The 23,089-nt window shown below is 50.2% G+C and overlaps 1 protein-coding gene and 1 non-coding gene across 2 annotated transcripts in view; one reads left to right on the top strand and one right to left on the bottom strand.

Moving 5' to 3' along the window:
- LOXL2 (lysyl oxidase like 2) overlaps positions 1-23,089 on the bottom strand; it is a 102,677-nt gene that overhangs the window by 47,153 nt on the left and 32,435 nt on the right. Inside the window, exons 3-4 of the mRNA XM_022595047.2 lie at positions 18,774-18,949; positions 4,069-4,280 (exon numbers count right to left, since the gene is read on the bottom strand). Coding sequence (XP_022450755.1) covers positions 4,069-4,280; positions 18,774-18,949 — 388 coding nt within the window. The remainder of the gene's footprint in view (positions 1-4,068; positions 4,281-18,773; positions 18,950-23,089) is intronic.
- LOC115803041 (small nucleolar RNA SNORA2/SNORA34 family) lies at positions 15,517-15,652 on the top strand. The gene has a single exon (XR_004023669.1). It is a non-coding gene; the product is annotated as a small nucleolar RNA SNORA2/SNORA34 family (small nucleolar RNA).

Raw genomic sequence — 23,089 nt, 5'->3', positions numbered from 1 at the left:
GGTATCTAGCCCGATGGCTGGGTGGCTAGAAGAACACTGAGCTGAACTGATTCAACTGAAAAATGAGAAGTCCTCCTGGCTCTCCCCCGGCCAAGGAGGAAGCCAGACTTCGTAGGGATTCTGCCTGCTATGTGATTATGTCTATTCCAATTGTGCATTTTGGACCTAGGGAAACAACCACCGGATGGGTTCAGGGGCCCACTGGGCTCACTATGAGTGGACCTGAGGCCAAACTCCATTGATCACCCGACGTCCATACCCTGACTGTGGGCCCCAGGGGTGTTTGGGCCCCTGGAATCAGTGTCAGTTCAGAGCCCGTGTCCAGTGGTTCCTGAAGGTTCTGATTATTTCCTTGTGCCCGACATACAGTGATCTCCTTTGGAGAAGGCTGGGCCAATGATTAACAGTATACATTTTTGGCAGCATGCCACAGTCCTTCTTCAAGGGGACCTGGCCTCCTCTTCATTCAAGGGCTTCTGGGTCTGTAAACTGGCTCAAGTCTGGCTCAAGCAGGCCGGGCCTGCTTTTATGATTCAGGTTAGAGTTTTGTTCTCTTGACCTAGAACTCTTCTGCTTTGACACATCAAGAATTGAGTAGGGACTTCCCTGGCGTTCTAGTGGTTAGGACTCCGTGCTCTCACTGCCGAGGGCCAGGATTCAATCCCTGGCAGGGGAACTAAAATTCCACAAGACTCACGGTGTGCCCCCTGCCCAAAAAACGGAATTGAGGAGGCTTCCTATTTCACTTCTAGGAACACCACGATCCAGCCAACTAGATCAACTGGTCAACACCACAGGTCTGCAGGAGTCAGAGTATTCTGATCTGCTGGTCATTCAGCAGCCATGCCCATCTTGCCTTTGGCGTTGAATGCAGTCACTTGGCCCCTGCCGCCCCTGATCCAATTACCCCCATTGCATTTAGGTTTCCCAACCTGCGGTGACTGCAGCTCCCACCCTGAGGTCTGGCTTACAGAGAAGAGCAATCAGGGAGCTCTTAAGAACGCCAGGGCTCCCCTCACAAACTTATTCCTCACGGTCATGGTGAGAAGTCTGTGTTCTGGACTCTCTGGGAGAGTGGGTCTTAGATGACAAATCCACTCCAACATTCTAGTCTCCCCAAGCCTCTGAACCCCTTTCTCTACATGAAACCAAAGTGGATCCGGCATTTCTATAATTTGCTGTGGAAGGCCTCCTTTTGGTCCCTGTTTCAGCCAACTCACCAAAGTCTTAGAGCTCTTCCTAACTCGCAAGATGCAACATTAGATGTAGAATCTCTGCTCAGTAAGCTCGTATCAATAAATCAATATCAATATTGCGATCCTGCTTTAAGAAAAAGAAAATGACTACAAAATGTTCCTGGCCCCGGGGGTGGGGCCCTGAAGCTTCAGCTTTATCAATTTTGAGGTATATGCACAGCTTCCCAGTCCAGCATAGAAGTCAGCCCATGGCAAAGCAGCCCTTGGTGAGAGCCCCTGACTTCACTCTGGGGAGAGCCTGTGAGTGCAGAGGCCTCTGGGGGACCTGCAGGCAACCCCACCGGACTCTTCTGACTTGGCCGGGGGTGGATGGCCAGCAGAGGCTCTGATGAAGAGCTGCAGTCCCGGCCTTGGGGATAATTCTAAGGCCACCAGACCTGCAGGTTAGCAGAGGAAGGCAGGGTGGAGAGGCCATAGATGCTGCCCAGGTGAATTTCCAAGGCTGCAAAGTCCCTTAGGGGCCTGGTGGATGCCTGGAGATTACTAACCCCACCCCAGATAGAATTACTTTGAAAACAGTTTCCTTCCTGGGGTGAAGGGCCTCCCTGGGAGACCACATGACCTGCCTTGGGGGTGTGGTCAGCAACAGCAGCGACAGACAGGCTGCTGCAGAAAAGGTGAAAGGGAGGTGGGGAAAGATGCTACCAGAAGGCCCAGATGCAGGGACCATGCAGGGTGTGGCCCCTACTCTGGCTCCCAGGCCTCTGTTGTCCTCAGTCTCTGAGCAGGGCTCACAGATACCCCTGTCTCCAGGCCAGTGATGCCCCAATTCTCAGACTTACCAGCCAGCCGGTGGTGGCGGCCTGTACAGTGGGGCCAGGCCCCGCCTCTAGGGTGGAGCAAAGCAGAAGCAGGTCTGAGGGCGGAGGCAGCAGTGTGGAGAGCTCTCCCTGGAGCAGACCTGCTCGGGCAGCCCTGCATCTCTGGCAGGAGTGGCTTTGTGACCCCCGACTCCACTGCCCTTCAGGCCCGGGTCTCCTCCTGTGCAGCCTGAGGGCTTGGGCCGGGTGACCTCTGAGGACCCCACGTGCGCTGGGAGGCACCGCTTTTCGCTAACAGCTTCCTCCCACCAGCTACCATCTCAATCCCTAACAGCACCACCGAAGCACGGAAACTCTCCCCAACACGCTTTTCTCTTTTGGGGCCCAAATGTCAGCCGCGTCCCAGGGACTAACATACCACGTAAGATATCTACAAGCTGAGACGGAGAAGGTTTTAGCCTTGCCGCGCTCCCATCCCCCAGCCCCGCCCCTCTATATGAGAGGGCTGGACCAGGAGCTAGCTTCCAGTGTCTGCTAATCATCTCTCATCTCGGCTGAGAGTACAGCTCACCTCCCACCACCCTGGATGCCTCCCAGACTTAGCAGCCTTTCTCCTGCCCGCATTTGAAAAAGCAAAGCCACAGACACACAGTAGGAGGAACAGGGAGGGGGTTTTCAAACCCAGCTCGTGAGAGGATCATGTGAGGCCCAGCTGCCAAAACAGACCTGGGATCTGAGATCCTTCCTCAAAAGCCAGAAAAGGACTCCCGTCCATCCGCAGTTCAGGAGGTAGCTTTCAAATGCCCTCTGAACAAGCCACGTGCTGCCTGGCCTCAGGCACCCCATCCTGCTCCGGGCAGGGCTCATGGCAGCCTTCCGGCTCCCGGGACTGGACTCAGACCTATGACAGGCTGGGCGGTCTGATGGGTCCAGCAGGTAGGAGGCCTGTCAGGGGAGGGGATTTGCTTTTCTTGGCTCCAATGGGAAGGAAAAGCTGAGAAGGTGTCTCCAGGGAAGGAGCTGGCCAGCTGGAGGGACTTCTCCAAACTGTTTAGAAGATGGGGACCACCCTGCATGCCCCCATCCCACCCTGTGCAAACAGGAAGGTCTGGGCCATGTCTGAGGGCCGCCGGGGGTAGGAATCACCACCATGCTCACCCGCCCAGCCGGGCAGCTTGCCTCCAAGCACTCCCCCTCCTGGTGGACCGGGGGCTCTGACCGGAGGCGGCCAGGACGAGCCCAGGGAGGGACGCAGCCTACACTGACCCTAGGGATCTGGAAGAAGAGCTGGGGCTGGGACCCCTGTCTCCTGGCTTGGAAGCCACCTCTCTCCTTGGCTTGAAAGGAAAGAGGTAGTGAGTCTACACTCTTGAGGAGTGTGGACCCTGTCGCTGGAGACCTGGGTTTGGATCCTGGATCTGCCACTTCCTAGGTTTTTTTTTTTTTTTTTTGGCCACGCCGCACAGCATGTGGGATCTTAGTTCCCGGACCAGGGATCGAATCCGTGCCCCCTGCAGTGGAAGCGCAGAGTCTTAACCATGGACCGCCAGGGAAGTTCCAGCCACTTCCGAGATTTATCACCCCTCTCTGACTTCATTCCCTTGACTCTGAAATAGATCCCTGCCTCCTAGTGTTGTGAAGCTTAAGAGACTAAAAACAGAGCTGCCTGGCATGTAGTAAGCACTCAGTAAAGCCGATTATTATCCTTATTAGAGGAACTAGGAAGACCCCACGACCAGCCAATACACCAGCCTGTCCTGAGCTGAAAACCCCTCCCTGGACACCCCCTCGGGCAAATTACTCTAAGTCTCCTTATGAGCCACTCTTTTTCCCCCTGGGAGATATTAACTTTGGAAATCCTAACAGCATTGCAAGATTTACTCGGGATGGATAGAACCGAATGAAATCGATCGGTTTCTCAAGGTCCTAACAGTTGCTGCAAGGCCCAGATTGCTGAGAATAATCACCTGCTGGGGAGGCCACTGCAGAGCTAACTCTACAACAAGGCAGGGCCAGAGCCCAGCCGGCTGCACTCCCCACAGCCTCCTTACTTGTACACTTTGGCGTTGTAGCTCTTCTCCCCGGGGAAGCCAAACATGCCGCAGACCACGCGGGAGTTCTTGGCCGTCCAGTGCCTGTCGCAGATCTGCTTCCATGTCTTGCCCTCCTTCACCTCCACGTAGCCCTCCGTCACCGGGGTGCGCCTGCGGTAGGCGGAGAGGATGGCTCGGATCCGGATGTCCTCCACCTGGATGTTCATGTTCTGGGAGGGAGGAGGCGTGGAAGGAGAGGGGTTACTTTCCTGGTCTGGCCGTGGAGAGGTGACGGCAGACTGGGCGCTCTGCTGGCCCCCCTGCCTCTCCCCTCGGGCCCTCGGGGGTCCCTGGGCGCTCTCCGCGAGCACACAGCACGTGTGCGTGGGAGACAGTCTGGCCGAGGGGACTGGAGGAGGGGAGCAGGTGTGACCTGGGCAATCAGAGACTCGGAGGACCCCAACGCTCCTCCTCTGTCTTATCAAAAACAGCAGAGGGCAGCAGCCTCCTGCAGGGGTCTCAAAACGAGAGCAGAAGAGAGACCGTGTTCCTTGAATTTCATGCTCTATAGTAAAAATAACTTGGATGCTTGCATTGTACTCCAAAACATATGTGTGCATGCGTGGGAGTGAGTGTGTGTGTCTCCCCGCTAATCCTTCAGTAAAACTGAAGTTTCAGGCAGATGAGACTCAGACACTCTGAGGCTGGTGGGGCCATCTTGCACACTACCTCATAGCCCCCAGGTTGGCAGTCTTTAGGGCAAAAATCCCAGGAGAGAAGGGGAGGGCGGCTGTGGGTCGAGGGTGGGCTCCCCTCCCCAACCCCTGACACTGAGCTGCAGTGTCCCTGCCCCAAGCCCACACCCGAGCCCCAGGGATTTGGTTGGATAGGGGGCCCCGAGAAGCCAGGGTGGGTGGAGGAACACGGGCCTACCTGGGATTTCCAGTGATACCTCTTTTATGTTTTTCCAAGGCTCACTCAATCTGCCCCCAAACACTATGGGATCTCCAGAGTCTCTCACTTCCAGCCCCTCTTCTTTCTGCCCCAATAGAATGAGGTCGTTACATCTACTGTCATCCCCATTTTCCAGATAAGAAAACTGGCTGACTCCAGGGATCTCCCCAAGACCACGTAGAGGCAGGGAGCACCTGAGGTGCAGTGTGAGATGCTCTGTGAGCTGGGCCAGGTGGAGCTGGGCAGGGGTGCTGGCAGAGAGGAACCCGGCGACCCGAGTGCCCAAAGCCCCGTCCAGCCAGGATGCAAATGAACCACGAGTTTGAACAGGACCATTATTTGGGTGCCCAGGGATTCAGGTCTCCTTGCCACTGGCTTCAGGGTGCAAAGCCAGGCCCTGCTTCCCCAGTCCTGCGAGGCAGCTGAAAGTATGTGGGCCAGGAGTGGTGGCATTTGGCCCCGGTTCCTTTCCATGCAGAGCGGAAGGAAAGCCGCCAGTGGCAGGATTATGTTTGCCTGCCTGCATCCTGGATCCTTTACAGCCCCCATTCAGGCCACAGGACCCGTGCCACCAAGACACATGGATGGGGGTGAGCAAGAAAGGGCCTGAGGTCTACACTGGCCCGTGGGCCAGCTCCCTCCTCTGTCCTCCCACCTCGGGAGGCCAGGCTGGAATTCCAGCATGTAAGGAACACGTGACGCCCAGAAGGAAAGTTACCGCCGTGGCATCAGCCCTGCGGCTTCACGGGGCAAGCAGGCTAGGCTGACTTTATTAAATTCACAGATCCTCCCCGGCGCCCCTGCCGTCCTCCACTTCCCCCCACCCCTGGCCTCTCTCCCCGCCACGGCCCCACCCCCGTAGAGCATCAGCGCAGCCTCACTAAGGGGAGATATGGAGTGTGAACCCAGAGGGAGGAAGCCCTGGGGGCGGGTTGGGGGGGACGGGTGGCGCTCAGCAGACCCTTGTCTTGATTCAGGTCAGCATCCCGTCAGCAGAAGTATGACTGGTGGGGAAGCCCGGTGGGCTCTCAGATGTGGGAAATGAGGCTCAAAGAAGAGAAAGCGCTAGAACTGATGTCACTGTCCTTGTTCTCCCACTGACTCACTGCATGTGAATGTGTGTGTCTGAGTGTGTGTGTCTGAGTGTGTGTGTCTGAGTGTCACGAGTATGTCTGTGTGTGTGTGTCTCTGCACGTGTCTGTGTGTCTATGTGTCTCTGTGGGAGTGCACTGCTCGTGTGTGTCCGTGTGCAGGATGATGTGCAAGTGACAGGGCTGTGTGTCTGTGCGTTGTGTGGAGTGTATGTCTGTGCACCTATGTGGTGGAGGAGGATGCAGAGAGTTTTCCTGCAAAGCCCTGGGAGAGCAGTCAGGCAAGCATCACATTTGCCATTCCTTCTCCTCTTCTCCCTCCACAGAACCAATTCCTTCTCATCCTCTTGGGCTCAAATCCACCTCATTCATTCATTCATTCCAGAAAACACGGTCTCTCACCTCCACGGGCCCTGCCAGCCTCCTCCTTACACCCCAATCCTGGGGCCCTCTGCTCTGAATCGTAACGACTGTGAGGGCTCTCATTTATCAAATACCAGCCAATTACACGTCAGACTCCGCACTCAGAACTTTACATTCATTCCCTTCCTCAATTCCCATGGCAACCGGTGAGAGGGCCAATGGTATGCCCGTGCTACAGGTGAAAAATGAGGAAACTTGGTGAGGTTTTGCACCTTCTCCAAGTTCACAGAGCCAAGAAGGAGATAAACAAGGATGAAAACCAAATTCTGACTCCAAGTCCGTGCCCCAGGCTAATAACCCCGGGCCTCTGTACGGTCCTCACCCTCCCGCCCTCGCCCCATCCCTTGCCCGGTATTGAGTTGATCCACACGGGGCAGGACCTGGGGCTCAGCCTTCTGGGGGGGGTCCCTTTGGGCTCTGCCCATTCAAAGTCCATATGTGAAGTCCACCCTGCGACCTGCCCGGAGGAGCCGTGAGTCAGGCCAGAGTGTACGTGAGGGGAGAGAGCCACCTCCCAGCTGCCCTTGGACTCAGGCCAGGGGGTGGCAGGGAAACCCTCCATGGCACACATTCAGGGGTTGCTGCTGGCTAAGGAGCTCACTTGGACTGCTCAGAGACCTCTGTGTAGGAAAACACACACGTATACACAGAACGGCCCTCCTGACCTCACTGCTGTGGAATCCCTTCCATAACCGCAAGTCTTAGGACTTTTTTTTCCCCATAAGTTCAACTTCAAAAGAGAAGTGAAGATTTGAAACACTAAAACATATACACATTTTTCTTTTCTAACAAAAGTCTCTCTACACTTGTGAGTTTTACATTAAGCCCAATAGCCCAGAAGCCAGGAATGCACCTGGCACTTTTTAAAATTCAAATGAAAGTCTGAATGCTGGTCCTCTTGCCTGAGGCAATAGTTCACTGGGCTCTCCAAAAGGCTTCCCTCCAAGGAATTCACAGAACCTTCTTGGCTTGTCCTACGCAAAACTCATCATATCCCCCGGGAGTGATTACCACCGGCTTCCAAAGGGGAAAATAAAGGTGCCTTGAGGCCATGCCCTGCCCTGCCTTAACTAGTGGGGTGGTGGAAAGAAGGGCTAGTGAAGAAGCACCAGGGCTGGTCTCCCAGTCTTGTGCTTGAATGGCATTTCACATTTGCCGCATCTGTGAATGAACTGCAAATTCCACAATGTGACAACCTGGGGCTGTCGCCAATGGGAAAAATCACCAGTTTTGAAAGTCTAGTTGGAGATTGCATCAGAGAAAGATACAGGGGGAGGCGAGGCAAGCAACCCAGCCTCTAAGAACGCACTTCACAATTTCTCTGAAAGTCAGCACGAAGCTCGTGGCCTCCCGCGGAGGGCACATTTGCAAGGGCCAGACCTTAGCCCAACTCTCCCCCTTCCTTTCCTCTAGAAGTCGTAATTTAATTACATAATTAATTACATAATTTATCAGCTCAGGCCTTCCCACCTGAGAAGTCATCCTCGGAGTGGTGCCAGGTGGGAGCACCACGATGGAGATATACTAGTCCGCCGTCATCCCAACTAGAACACGTGACTGGTTAGCGTTGCACAATTGCTGCTCACTTAGCAAGCTCCTTCCCTCTACAGCTAACAGGTTCCTGCATCTTGCTCTCAAAGCCCTTAGCTCTCTTTATTTGGCTATTTTTAAAAACTGGCCTTCCAGATAGAGATCCGTTTTCCCAGGTGCCATCTTGGCACCTTCCCCAGCACCTCAAACCAAACGCACCCAGGATGCCCTCGGTCTTTCCTTCCTGCAGGCTGGAAGGTGATGCCCTTGCAGCCCTCAAGCCTCGCATGCCTTCTGCTCCCTCTCTCTTCCTCACTCTTATGGCCCATTCTGCCCCAGAAGTGCTTCTCCTACCCTCCAGTCACCTTCTCATTCCCACTTCTACTGTCCAGGCAGGTATGTAGTGGAAGTAAGAGAAGAGCGTCACAATTCTGTCATTTCACGGGACCCTGTATGTCTCCCCGGTCCGGATGAATGGCTGACCCAGTCCATCTCACACGCGGCTGGCATATCCATCCAGCTGACCGCTGTGCGTTCGTGGGTTTGGCTCAAAACCTTCCCATGGCTCTCTCCCAGGGCTTATGCTCCTAGTCAAGAGCCTTCCTGATGGGACCCACCTCATCCCCTCCGTGCCCTTTCTCCAGTCTCAAGGTGCCAGGCTGACATCACTTTTTTAACCCCAGCATCAAGCCGCTCCCCGCAATCCTTTTTTCCTTCCTCTCTACCGATCAGAATCCTGCTGACCTTCAGGAACAGTCTTGTTCATTCAATCGTTTGAAAAATACCTGTTGAGGGCTGTGACGTCCCAGGACGTCCCTCCCCCAAATATCTCATCCACATAGATTCGGCTCCTTTATTCCTCTAGCATTTGCTTTCTGGGTCCCTCAATTCATTCTTGGCCTATACTGACTACCTTGTACTATCTATCTTTTCGTTTTGCCACCTCATCGGACTGTGAGTCTCTCAAGGACAGAATTGTGCTTTATTCATTCTTGTATTCCCCACGGCAACGAGTGCCAGACACGAGACATCGTGGGTCCTCACATATTCTTGGAACAAACTAATAATCATTTTAAAAAATCCAGTTACAGGAATTCAGCTTAACTAGAAACGTTGGGCTCTCCAGCCAAAAATGTAATAAAGACTCCCTTTATTCTTGGTTTAGTGCAAAATAAACAGAGAGGCTTGCCTTTTTTCACAGCATAAGCACTACTTGTGTGATTTACCGATGGACAAGGAGATTGTCTGCACTTTATCCATGCGACCTCTTGTCATCTGAGCTGTTTAGCACCCTCCCCTTTCCCCTTGAAATCTGAGGCTAATAAATAGTTATAAACTGAATTAAAAGCTGATCTGACCCTCAGTACACATTTAGATGGTTTGGCTATGTGGGTATCACAGTACAAGACATGTTGTACTGGAAGAAGCTGGCTACACTGTAATTATCCCCTTTTGATGATCAAATCGGAAATTCACAGCCTAAGAAACCGCTAGCCAGTGATTCCTACCGGCTACAGAGATGAAAGGGAAGTGGGAAGGCAGTGCAGCGATCTCTGCTGCTCAGCTCTTTGTGATGGAGACCAGTCTGGGCGGAGGGGGTTGGGGTGGGAATGGCTTGAGAACTGAGGTCATGCTGAGGCACCAGAGGAAAAAGCCGGCAGTCAGTCTGGGCCCTCCTCCTACAGACCAAGAGCTTTGCAACGCTGCTGGAGAATCAAATGCTCTGTGTTTCATTTTCCAACCTGAAAGCAGTGGGGTGGGTAACGGAGGCTGCTTCTTTGGAGAACAGTCAAGACCTGCTGTCTGCAGGAAGCTGGAAGGACACCTGCGCCAGCAACCAGTCCCTCTGGCCCATCAGGGGTGATGAGGCCACAAAGCAGGCAAGTCCGTGGGCCTGGCCAAACGGTCCACCACGCTCCCAGGTAGGGGACCTGACCTGTTGCTTCTCCTCCCAGCCACCATCACCAGGGTGACAAAGTAATGACTTGGGAAATCGTCTTTCTCCACTATGGGACAGCAAATTTGGGGAGGGCAAGACTGTCCTTTCAGTTCATTGATCCCTTGATTCCCAGGGCCCAGCATAGAGTCTGGTGCCCGATGAAAATATAGTGGATGAACGAACGAACAGACACGGCATCCAGCCGCCTTAGCAACAGCCTCATGGGGATGGGGCCGGGGGGAGTCGTTGTCGCTGACCCCTCCAGCATGGCTGAGGTGACTCGAATGAACAACCTGGGCCCTTTGCCACCACCTTCACCCCAGTCACATCAGGAGCCCCACCCTACAGAACAGATCTGCCCAACCAGGGCAGAGAGAGGCTTTCTCCAGCCCAGCTCAAGCCCCTACTTCTTCCATAGAGCCTCCCTCTCACTGATCTCAAGCCATTTATTTATTTCTTCTATAACCTCTCCCTTTCCAAACTGCCACAGAATTTGCCATCCAATCCACACTGTTCAACGTTGGAGTACATACTGCCATTTATTTATTTCTTCTATGACAAATTATAAGGCTACTTATTCGTTGATTTCATCTAATGAGTGAGTATAACATTACTTATTTCTTTCAACTCGCAAACAAGTATAATATTTATAATTTCCAGAGGGTTGTGTGTACAGCACGCCGGCCAGGGATAGGGTTCCTAGATCTGCCAGGATGTGCACAATTTCAAATATCCTGTTCTGTTAGCTGCATAAATGCCCTTTTGCTTTTCAGATGCAGTGACCTATTTTTCGTTGCGAAAACAGGTCACCCTAGAACTACTTCTCTTGTTCCCCTTGTGGTTGGTGGCTGGTGAGCCCAGACCACATAGAGGCTCTCAATAAATAGAATCATGGAATGTTAGCACCGGACAGGATCTAATACCTCTTCTTGCCCAAGCTCTCTGTAGGCTGGGAGAGAAAACCCAGGAGAGCTACATGTGATGGCCCAGCTTGACAGTTCGGCAAGTCTGGGGATTGAGACGCTGTGGGCTCCCATCGTGGCCCTTTACTCCCTTGCTGAAGGGTCCGACACAAACTGCCCACTTGCTACCATCTCTCCTCCTGCCACAAAGGGAAGCCGGCCAGCTACCCTCTGGCCTTCGGGGGAAGCAGGGCTATATTTAGCTTGGAGGGACCGCTGCCTTCTGAACACAGAGATGAAAACAGACCCCCTTTCTTTAAACCACCCTGTGTAACCTGCTGCACGTCCTCTTGGGGGGGGTGTGTGTGGAGAAACTCCTGGCTGGGAAGTGTTTGGACCTTTCTAGAGTTAATTACTCCCTTTCAGGCTCCATGCCTCCACCCCTAAGAGCCCCCCCAGATGCTGGGGAGATAAGGCTGCTGCTGAGGGGAAAACCTCGAAGCATTTGGCAGCTAACTGTGGCTAATAAAAACCTGCACTTCTGGAATTTAAAAAATTCACAACAGCCTCCGTCCCTGTGGTTAAGAGCAGAAAGAGCTTTTTCAGGTCTCAGCACCCCTCCAGAAGGAGGTGAGAGAGCAGAGGGGAGGGGTACCGGATTCTCCCCACCGTTGGAAGTGAATACCCTTCTCCTGGCTCCACCCTCATCCTCTCACTCCTGGCCCCTCCAGACTGCCTGGGCTGCTGGCTGTCACAAAGGAGAAATTGAGGCTCCGGGGCCACTCAGGGGATAGGCCACCCCTAAATCTCACAGCCGGGGCATTTCCAATCAATTCTGGGAACGTTAACTGCTTTTGCAAAAGAGCCTTTAAAATAATGGGCAGAGAAGAAGGTGGGGTGAGAAGGTGAGGAAAGGAAAAACCCGTTATGTTCCCTGACCTAACAGTCCACGGGCCTCAGCCACGAGCCTTTCTGTAAGCACATGACTTAGCAATGTGCAAAAGAGCCAGTGCAGAGAGGCCTGTTCACAAGGGCATCTGGATTTGTAATCTCTCCTTATCTAATGCTTTTTCCAACTTGTCCACCGCCGCAGACAGGAAACAAAGCCTCTTGATTTAAGAGCCTCTGAACTCTAGGGAGTTTCGGTTGGAGCTCTGTTTTCCAGGTTTAAAAAAGATATATTCACTTGAAACTAACAGTATTTTACATTTTATTATTTGCTCCTGTTTCCCTCTTTTGAAGGAGGTTTTGAGAATTGGCCCAAGACTCATTTTCCTGCGGAAAATGCTGTTTTACAGTGAGGTGCCCAGAGACCCAAGAAGGGTCAGTCCCTCTGGACATACAGCTACAAGTCTCAGGCTCCAAGGGGACCCGAACTCAGGGGTCCTGCCTTCCACTCTGGGGTCTAAAACTTAGACCACAGAAAAGGGGAGAAAGGAGACCCTGCTCGGTTAATTTTCTGGATGAACATGAACCCAGGTTGGTGAATCAGTGGTAAGGAGAATCTCTTGTAACACTTTATAGTCTGCAGAGCACTTTTCCAGAAATTATCTGATTTTCCCCCTTACAGAATGAGTGTGTGCCGTGCCATTCTGATGGAGAGACCACTGCCACTCTGGATTACAGACTATCATAGCTGGAAGGGATTGAATTCAACCCACTCATCTTAAAGAACAGAATGGACTGGCGCTGTGCTCTGGCCAACAGGGAGCTCAGGGGCCAAACCTGTGAACTCTCCTTGGGTGGGGTCATTCATCTGAAGAAGAGGCACTTTTTCCCTCCTCTAGAAGGGAATTTATGAAGTGTCGAGGGGCCCCTGAGGATGCCCCAAGCAGATGTAGGAATCCACGGAAGCACAGTTAGCTCACCGAGTGAAATTCCATCATTCAGGCCCCAGGGTTTAGTGACTCATGCCTCTGGCATCCCGGAGTGGGATGGACTTGGTCTAGACGGATACAGTTTTCTTCCACTCTCTGCTTGGGGAATTCCAGTGTGCTCCGGAGAAGGAACAAGCCTGTGAGGGTCATCTATAATGGTCTGTGATCTGTTCCCAGTCTCCAGGCGTCAACGAGGGTGCATAGCCTAGAACCCGGCTTCACCCTTGCAAAATAAGGGTGAGAAGAGATGGGGTGTCTTCGTGACCTTCACTAGCCTAATTGTTTATATCTGGGGTCACAAGACACAGAGAAGGTATTACCTGACACTTCACTCTTGGCTGCTTTTAAATGTATGGGCCCCCAACCAGGGGAAGTTGAGAGGAATGGGACTTTAATTTTCACTTTGATGTGGAAGAGTGCAGGTGAGAAGTGTCTGCTTTCAAGGCCAAAGTCATGACGGGCCAGAGAAGCGGTAGAGAGAGATCCAGAGCACACACACTAGCTGGCATCCCTTCTCTGTGTGTGTGTGTGTGTGTCTGTGTGTGTGTAAGATGCATGACCCCAATTCACACAATGGTGGGCACTGCCAATAGCCAGCTAGTGTGCACCCCCTGTGGGGGCTGGGTGCGTTTTCATAGATGCAGAGAAACAAGGGATCTTAGAACTTGGGAATCACCTCGTCCTGTGTCCTTCCCATGTAGGGATCTGGCTGTGATATTCCTGGCAGGAGGCCATCCAGTTCCTGCTTGAGCTACTCCAGTGACAAGGAGCTCACCTCTAACAGGTAAGCCCCATGCCCTGTGTTGTAGAGTCTTCAGACTGTGTTGAAATGTGCAGCCCCATCACTCAGCCTTAAAGAGTTTTCACACGGAGCTGAAATCTACATCCCAAACCCTCCCCATCCATCTTAGTTCTGGAAGTTAGCATTAATCACACTCTTCTCCATGGTGGCACTTCAATAGTTGAAGAGGACGGACATGTCTCCCCCCACCCCCATATCTCTTTTTCTTCCTTATTTCTTCATATGATGTGGTTTCCAGACCTGTCTCCACTCGGCTTGTCCCTCCTCCGGGAGACACAGTTAAGAAGTGACCCCAGAACTGCACTTAGTTCTTGGTCCGAAAAGCAAGGAGTTTAGGGAAATAAGTCTTCCCCCAGTGTATCAGTTTACATTCACTTTTCTAGCAGCCATACCATACCTTTGGCTTGTACTGAGCTTTTAGGCAACCAGTTCCCTTCAGGGATCTTTTAAATATAATCAGTGCTTTCAGTCACTTTCCCTGGCTTTTACTCTTTAGCTATTCCCTGCTCCCCATGAACCTTGATATAGGACCTTATATTCATCCCTAACATGTTCCAGTTTGGGTCTATTATTTCAACCTCCTGAGGTTTTTCTGAATCTCGCTCCATGATGTTTTATCCCAGCAATCCCTCCTAGTTTTTGTGTCTCCTATAAATATTATCAGTATACATTTTAATCTCCACGCAAATTTCTGATACATGGTGGAAGGGCAGAGAGGAGCCCTGGGCTACACCAGTAGAGACCATCCACTGTGTTCACGCTAATTAATCAGCAGTTCTGGGTATCATGAGTCACGACTCCCCCCTAGCTGCACGTCCACCAAACCTACATGTCTTCCTCTGGTCCACACACATCTAACAGGGGACATTTCTCTAGCCAAGACGAGTGATTGCATGACTTAAGCTACTGACACAGCTATTACACGAGGTATTTCGGAGAAGCTTCTCACATCCCACAAATATTCCTGGTAGGTGGTCTGGGTGGCTCCCTACCCATCGGGCCAACCCTGCCCGTACGCATGAGCTTGAGCCACAAAGTCCTGGATGGAAGAATCTTCTGGTAACTCTTCAAGGTTCTCATCAGACACCCTGAGATCTAGGCCTGTTGATGACCTGCTTTTAGCAGATACCAAAGGGCAGAGATTACAGGGGACCACTCATCAACTGAAAACTTCCACAGCATCCCTGGCTAGACAGGAACGCTTCTAGTCTGGTCCATGGTAACCAGTCTGATTCGTATGACAGCAAGAGGGAGGCCTTCTAGGAAAATACAAAGCTTAGAGCCTGCAGAAGTTATCCAGCCCTTTAAACCAGGCTCCCCTCAGCTAGCCCTCTCTGGGCTACTGTAAACTCATTTAGGACCTAGGCTCCTTGCCTTGGAATGATTTTCCAACTTTCCCCAAGACATGCATCTTGTCTTCTTGTGTTATAAGGGCTAGAGGACAAGGGTCATGTTTACTTTCCCTGGTGGTGTCCCAGACCATGATGTGTGTACAGCAGGCCTCCAACAAATGTAGGCAGATACTAAGCTTTCCTATCACAGAATCTCAGCCCTTCCAGAATAAGAAAGTTCTCACCAACATATATTTTCCCAGTCATTTCTCAGCCTATTCCACCCAATTACGGTTCTGCTTTCTCTATGACCCATCTTATTTCCCCTTTAAATGCTAAGCAGTAGAACTGGCCCATAGAGCTACTCCATAAACATTTCTCTGTTGAAGTGCCCTTCACAGAGTCCTTTGCCAGAACCATTATTATTTTTTTTCTAGTGACAGATGAGCCTTCTCATTTTCCCAATCCAAAACCCACAAACATTTTGGCCCACTCTCCTTTGATTCAAGCTATCAGTGGCTTTCTTATGCCCAGAAGCCTGGATCTTTGCTTGACAATCCATGTGGATTATCCTGAGGTTGTACGATGAGCAAAAGCCCATTAACAATGTCACACATTTGGCCTTGAATCAAGGCCAGCAGTTTGCTGAAGCTGTTGGTTTCAAGCAGGAGCCTAAAGAAGTCTCTTTCTATGGTCTGCTGGCCGTTCAGAACTTCGGAAATGTAATGGTCAATTCATTAGAAAGAAACATCTCAGTCATTGGTGACAGATATGGGCTAATATTTATTTGTAGTTGATTAATACTGGGATACCAAAATTTAGAGATCCCTGATTTAACTTGTTCAGTAGAATTATAATACTGTTAGATCCAATTACTACTAAAAAATTTCTATGGACCCCCCCCACCGCCAAAAAAACCCCTCAAAGATGTCACACATAAGTTCACTGTCCTATTAGGCAAGGCAATACTATGAGGGAATGATTTGCTTCTACGCATTTCTCATCACTGTTTAATTTGATATTTTATCCTAGGATATTCTTTTTTTTTTTGCGGTACGCGGGCCTCTCACTGCTGTGGCCTCTCCCATTGCGGAGCACAGGCTCCGGACGCGCAGGCTCAGCGGCCATGGCTCACGGGCCCAGCTGCTCCGCGGCATGTGGGATCTTCCCGGACCGGGGCGCGAACCCGTGTCCCCTGCATCGGCAGGCGGACTCCCAACCACTGCGCCACCAGGGAAGCCCTATCCTAGGATATTCTTCACCCGAGTGGATAATGATCTTTGGTTTTCATTTCTGGGAAGAAGAAAATTTGGGAATTGGAGATATTGCTCCCGTTAGGAGCATTATTTTTATTGGATATGATGGTGAATTAGATGTAAGCCCTGCCCTTTGGAGCTTCCAACATTGGAAAGATGAGATACATATGAGTGGCTGCTAATTATTTCATATGAGGTTATAAAGAGTGGCGACGGAAAATGTGAAACTGGACTGGATAAGTCCACCCTCCAAATTATAAACTTCATGGTAAAGCAAAGCTGTCATCAGGAACTGGAAGACTAAATAAAGTACATCAACTCTGCAACCATCTCTTCTAGTTATCCCAAATAAAACAGCAGCATTTGAAGAGTGTCAACTAGAGGTGGTCTCATGCTGCCAGCGGAGAGAAGGCTGGGAATCCTTTTCCGCACTATTATGCAGGCTTGAACCAGTTCCCAGCATACTCAGTGTGCTCCTGGAGCACATGAGAAAGACTGGGACAGACTGAGTCATGGGAGGAAAATGTAAAGACCACAGTCTGGGGAGAACTTCCTCTGGAGACCAAATAGGGCAATTTCAAGAGTCACCTCTCCTCAGCCTTTGTCCTGAGGTCAGCTGGAGGCTAAAGCACAGTGAAGGCTCCTTGGCCTGGATTCATGGCAGATCCAACATCCCCTTGGGGGTTGGAGTCCCCTTGAGGAGGGAGTCTTGGCTGCCTCATCTTCCTGTCCTAAGCCCCACATATGTTGCACACAAGAGGACTGCATTATATGTTTGTTCATTTTGTTCTCTGGCTGGAGAACTTGTTGAAAAGATCAATCTGAAATTTAGCCATAAATGTAGAAGGGTCACGAGCCCTTTTGCCATTCCCAAATGCTGACTTGGATCAGGCTGGCAACATCAGAATCATCTGAGAGAGCTTAAAAATAATAACCTGGTCCCATAGTGGGAGACTCTCATTTAGGAGGTCTGGGATGAGGTGCCAGTGCATTTTAAAAGTGATTCTGGAGACTTCCATGGTGGCGTAGTGGTTAAGAGTCCGCCTGCAAATGCAGGGGACACAGGTTCGTTCCCTGGTCCAGGAAGATCCCACATGCAACTAAGCCCGTGTGCCACAAGTACTGAAGCCTGTGCGCTTAGAGCCTGTGCTCCACAACAAGTGAAGCCACTGCGATGAGAAGTCTGTGCACCGCAACAAAGAGTAGCCCCTACTCACTGCAACTAGAGAAAAGCTCGCGCACAGCAACGAAGACCCAACACAGCCATAAATAAATAAATAAATAAATTTAAAATAAAATAAAATAAAGGTGATTCTCATCCCCAGCTAGATCTGGGACAACTGTCTTATGGAAACCAGTCCCCAGGATGACCCCAAATGACCACTACCTTCTGTAGTCACACCCTTGGGTAATCTCCTCCCACACTGTATACTGTTTGTCTGAGTGACCAATAGAATACAGCAGAAATGATGGCCCATCACTTCCGAGATGAGGTTATGAAAGATGCAGCTTCCATGTTTTGCTCCCTCTCTCTTTCTCTTTTGAGTCACTCACTCTAGAGAAAGACAACTGCCATGTCTTAAGGACACTCAAGCAGCCTATTGGGAGGTTGTGTGGAGAGGACCAGAAGCCTCCAGCTGACAGCCAGAAGGAAGCAAAAACCTGCCGACAACCACAGGAGTCAACTTGGGAGAGGAGTCCCCAGCTCCAGTTGACAACATGACTGCAACCTCATAAGATGTTCTGAGCAGAGTGAACTGGCTGACCACTCCTGGATTCCTGACCCTCAGAAGCTATTCAAGACAATCCATGTTTGTTGCAAAATATGAGGGGGGTGGGATAATTTGTTACACTGCCGTTGCTAGCTGATACACCTTCCTAGTCCAAAGGGCAAGCTCCTGTACATCGCACAGGCCTTTCTAGCTTCATTTCACACTATTTCCACATTCATAATTACAGTCTTGAGTGGTACCGACCTGCTCATCCCCAGTTCACACCTCCATGCCTTTGTGTCTTTGTCCAAGTCGTTCTCTGTGTCTGGAATGCCCTTTCCCCACTGATAGCAGCCTCTTCTCCAGAAATCCTTCCTCAACTGCCCTGGCACCAAATGATATTGGTTTAGGTCCCCCCACCTGCCACAAAAGTGATCACACACACTTCTCAGAATCATAGGTGAGAAGTGAGATACATGGAAGAAGGAAAACATTCACATGAAGGAGTCATCAAGAGCACATGAACTTGTCAGACAGAGAAAGACAAATACCATATGATATCACTTATATGTGGAATCTAAAATATGACACAAATGAACCTACCTACGAAACAGAAACAGACTCACAGACTTGTGGTTGCCAAGGGAGAGGGAGGGTGAGGGAGGGATGGAGTGGGAGTTTGGGATTAGCAGATGCAAACTGTTACATATGGGATGGATAAGCGACAAGGTCCTACTGTAGAGCACAGGGAACTATATTCAATATCCTGTGATAAACCATATGGAAAAGAATATACAAAAGAATGTATATATGTATAACTGAATCACTTTGCTGTACAGCAGGAATTAACACAACACTGTAAATCAACTACACTTCAATTTAAAAAAAAAAGAGCACATGACTTGCCTCTATGTTGTTGATCAGCGAATTGTCAAACTTGAACCCAGGAATTCTTTTGTCACTGCACACCACACCCACATCTTCCGTGTGCTTGCAGTCAGTGACACCCCAGCCATTGGAGGAGCAGGCTGCAAGGGTCCCCTCATTGCCGGTGCAGTAGACGTTGTCCAACCAGATGGGCCCTAAGGAAGCAGAGAAGAGAGAAGCCAAGCTCCACGTCAGAGTAGGTTTGAGTCTTTGGGGGCACCAAGGGCGTACACAGAAAGAGAGTTTTTCCCTAAGTTTGGCAGCTGTGTGTGGTCATCAGTTGGTCAGTGCGTCGAGATATTGCATACAATTCTAGACCATCTGGATTCCCTTGCCAGAGGGATGTGATTTAGGGATGTGGCAGATTGAACACGATTAGAGCAGAAATCAGATTTAAGCTCAGAAGGCACGTGGTATAATGGGAAGAACAGGGACTTTGGATACTAAGCTGTTTGATAGGAATTCTGGCTCAGCCACTTAGCTGTATGATCCTGATCAAAGCTCCCTTTTCTCATCGGTAAAGTGGGGATAATAATGACACTCGAATGACAGGGGCGTGTGCAGATTAGAGATAATACATGACACGTGCCTAATTTATCATTGGTCCATAGTTACTCAAAAAATGGTAACGATGGGACTTCCCTGGTGGCGCAGTGGTTGAGAGTCCGCCTGCCGATGCAGGGGACACGGGTTCGTGCCCCGGTCCGGGAGGATCCCACATGCCGCGGAGCGGCTGGGCCCGTGAGCCATGGCCGCTGAGCCTGTGCATCCGGAGCCTGTGCTCCGCAACAGGAGAGGCCACAACAGTGAGAGGCCGGCGTACCGCAAAAAGAAAAAACAATGGTAACGATGATGATGATGGTGACACAAGCTCAGAGAAGGCAACAAGCTCAGAGAAGGCACAAGCTCAGAGAAGGCAACTCATCGTGCAAGGCCACCTTCCTGAACCCAGAACCCTGGTCCTTTCAGTGCTCTTTCCACTTCCTGATGTTTCCCATCCACAGATGGCCCAGCTAGGCTAACCCACAGAGCCTCCTCCTCATGTTTCTAGAAGTCAGGTGAAGGCAGGGCTGGTTTCTAGCTGGGCAATCTGCCTGGGAGGCCGTGGTACTCTGCTCACCTCCTGTGCATTTACCTGATTTGCAGTAAGTGGGGAATTCTGAGTGCAAAGTGCTAGAGGGTTAACCACAATGAGACACAATCTCACACCCATTAGGATGGCTACTATCAAAACAAAAACAACAACAGGAAATAACAAGTGTTGACAAGGATGTGGAGAAATTGGAACCCTTGTGCACTGTTGGCAGGACTGTAACCCTGAAACCACAGAACACGTCTCAGGGCTCGGTGGAGCTCAGGTTCTTTATGTCTTGGCACAGAAGGAATTCAGCAAGAGGCAAAGTGATAGGTAAGAGGTGGATTTAATAATATAGGACTCTTGTGAGACATACAAGCAGGTAGGCAAGGGAGTGCTGCCCCAAGAGCTGGGTGAACTACATTTTTATAATCAAAGGAAAAGTGGGGAGGGGTAGAAGACCACCTTCTTCCTCATTCTCGAGTAGACATCAGACTTCCATCATCATTCCCTCCTCCACATTGGGCGGGGGAGAGTTTTTTGTCCCTCTGTGGCCCAACCAGGACTGTCATGGCGCTATGGAAATTAGCAAAAAAGGTGGCAATCTATGCTAAAATAAGGTAAATCATCTCAGGTCTTCTACTTTGGAATGTCATCTTTCTCCTGTATTTTTGTTTTTAGTGTGTGCAGAGGAACAAGCCCTAGGAATCGTTAACTTACTGACCTCAGTGGCAGGATACAGGTGTCATTTTCCTACCATTGTTTTATTGTCTTGAGGCCTGTCTCGTGCTTCTATTGCATGGTTTTATTGCTAAGCAAGCTTGCTTTCTTGAGTGATCATTAACTTACAGGGGTCTCCCAAAGTTCCCTCTCTGTCCATGATCTCTCAGTGGGATTTTTAAACTATTGGGTTATCTTACCCTATCCCTATCAAAATGGTGTAGCCCCTGTAGAACACAGTACGGTGGTTCCTCAAAAAATTAAAAATAGAATTACCATATGACCCAGCAATTCCCACTTCTGGGTATATATCCAAAAGAATTGAAAGCAGGGTCTCAAAGAGATATCAGTACACCCATATGCATTACAGCATCATTCACAATAGCCAAAATGTAGAAGCAACCTAGGTGTCCATTGACTAATTGTGGCCTATACATACACTGGAATATTATCCAGCCTTAAAAAGGAACGGCATTCTGACACATGCTACAACATGGATGAACCCTGAGTTCATTATGCTAAGTGAAATAGTCCCGAAAAGGCAAATGCTGTACGAATCCACATATATAAAGTACTGAGAGTAGTCAAAATCATAGAGACGGAGAGTAGAATGGCGTTTACCAGGGGCTGGGGGAGGGGGAGTTGGGGAGCGGTTATTTAATGGGTATGGAGTTTTAGATCTGCAAGATGAAACGTGTTCTGGAGAGGGGCTGCACAGCAGTGCGAATGTACTTAACATTACTGAACTGTACATTGAAAAATGGTTAAGATGGCACGTTTTATGTTACGCGCATTTTACCGCAATTAAAATTTGTTTTAAATGTTAAGTGCTAGAGGGTTTTCAAGTAGTGAGTTTTATTAGTATTACTACGCAATGAAAGGAAACAAAGTCAAAGCTCCCCTTTTTCTCAGGACTCCAGAAGGACTCTAGTACTGCGGTCCCCAACCTTTTTGGCACCAGGGACTGGTTTCGTGGAAGACAAGTTTTCTGGGGCGGGGGCGGGGGGGATGGTTCAGGCCGTAATGCAAGCGCTGGGGAGCGGCAAATGAAGCTTCACTCGCTCACCTGCCGCTCACCTCCTGCTGTGCGGCCCAGTTCCTAAGAGGCCACGGACCAGTACCAGTGCATGGCCTGGGGGTTGGGGACCCCTGCTCTATAGTATAATGGAGTCAGAAAACCTGGGTTCAAATTCTCTCTGACTCAGGCTTGGGCACCACGTGACTGGGTCAACTACTTCACCAAGCCCATTCTCAAGCGAAAATAATGATACCAACAAATAGGTCGCCATGGAGATTCAATGAGATAACATATGTGCCTAGCATGTGTTCACCCTCCCTTTCTCCTTCCTCCTTCCAGTAAGTCAGAAAAACAATGAATTCTGTTGTTTCCATGATGCAAGGAAAAAGCAGATAAAAAACACTCCCATTGTAAAGATGAGAAAACCAAGGAGAATCTGAGGTTCTTCAAGGTCAGAGGGGACCTGGGGCCAGTCTCCTGACTTCGAGGCCCCGCTGAGACATGTCTGCTGCAACAGATGGCTGCTCAGGCCTCAAAGGAGAGCACCTCAGACATACTGAGGGGAACAAAGGGCTTATTGAAAACATCTGGGCTGAGGTTTTCCAACTGGTTTCTCAGTTTGGCCTCGTTTCCAAGCCATCAAGCTCCACTGAAACATATGCTCCCTAATCGATTGCTGTTTCAACAACAAACCAATGTTTGTCTTGCTAAGTACTAGCAACGGAAAAGACCCTCCACGTTTGAAGCGGGGCCTCTTCTTTGGAACATTTTGTAGCAAAGCCGCTGAATGGACAGAGATGGTGAAAAGAAACAGAGCCCTCATTCCATCTGCAGTGAGAGAAACCACCCTGGCTAAGGAGATGGGAAACAGGACAGCACACAGCTAAAAGCAGCAGGAAGAGCTGCAAAACAGATGCCCCAAGGCCTGCTTTACTTTTTGATAAGGAAGATTTGAAATTAGCACCCTGGAGCGCAAATGGGAACTATTATCCCAAAGAGTTGCTTTCTTAAGAAGCTTCAATTCACCCCCAATAATTCTACCCTCTAGGCATTCCCACCAGTTACTTTCTTAGATAGTGGAAATGTAAATTTCTACTTAGCCCCAGATGCAGGCATGATAAACTAATTTGACCTGATTTCATGATATTTTTTTTTCCTGTATGCTTAATGCCTAACAACTAGACGGTTCTGATTCCAAAGCAACCAGCTCTTGTTCTGCTGTTGGAATGCGGGGTGCTTCCGGGCACAGTTCAGTACGTGCCATCTCAGAGCTGCTAGGAAAGTGGCACTAGGGACACAGATGGGGCTCAAACTTTGGATGCAAAATGCCAATCCGAAGCAACACTCCATTTTACTCTTTCCACTCATTTCGTCTAAGAAATCCTTCTCCTGATGAAAGGAGAAGAGACGTACAAACAAGTTAACAGATCACCTGGAGGATAAACATCATAAATAAAATTCTATTTTAATGCCAGTACTCCC

The sequence above is a fragment of the Delphinapterus leucas genome, chromosome 6 (genome assembly GCF_059928025.1).
Source record: "Delphinapterus leucas isolate spDelLeu-1000000601 "Yukka" chromosome 6, BTC_Dleu_Yukka2, whole genome shotgun sequence".
Lineage (NCBI taxonomy): Eukaryota > Metazoa > Chordata > Mammalia > Artiodactyla > Monodontidae > Delphinapterus > Delphinapterus leucas.
Note: the sequence above shows the minus strand (reverse complement) of the source record. Positions and strands in the feature narration are given on the sequence as shown.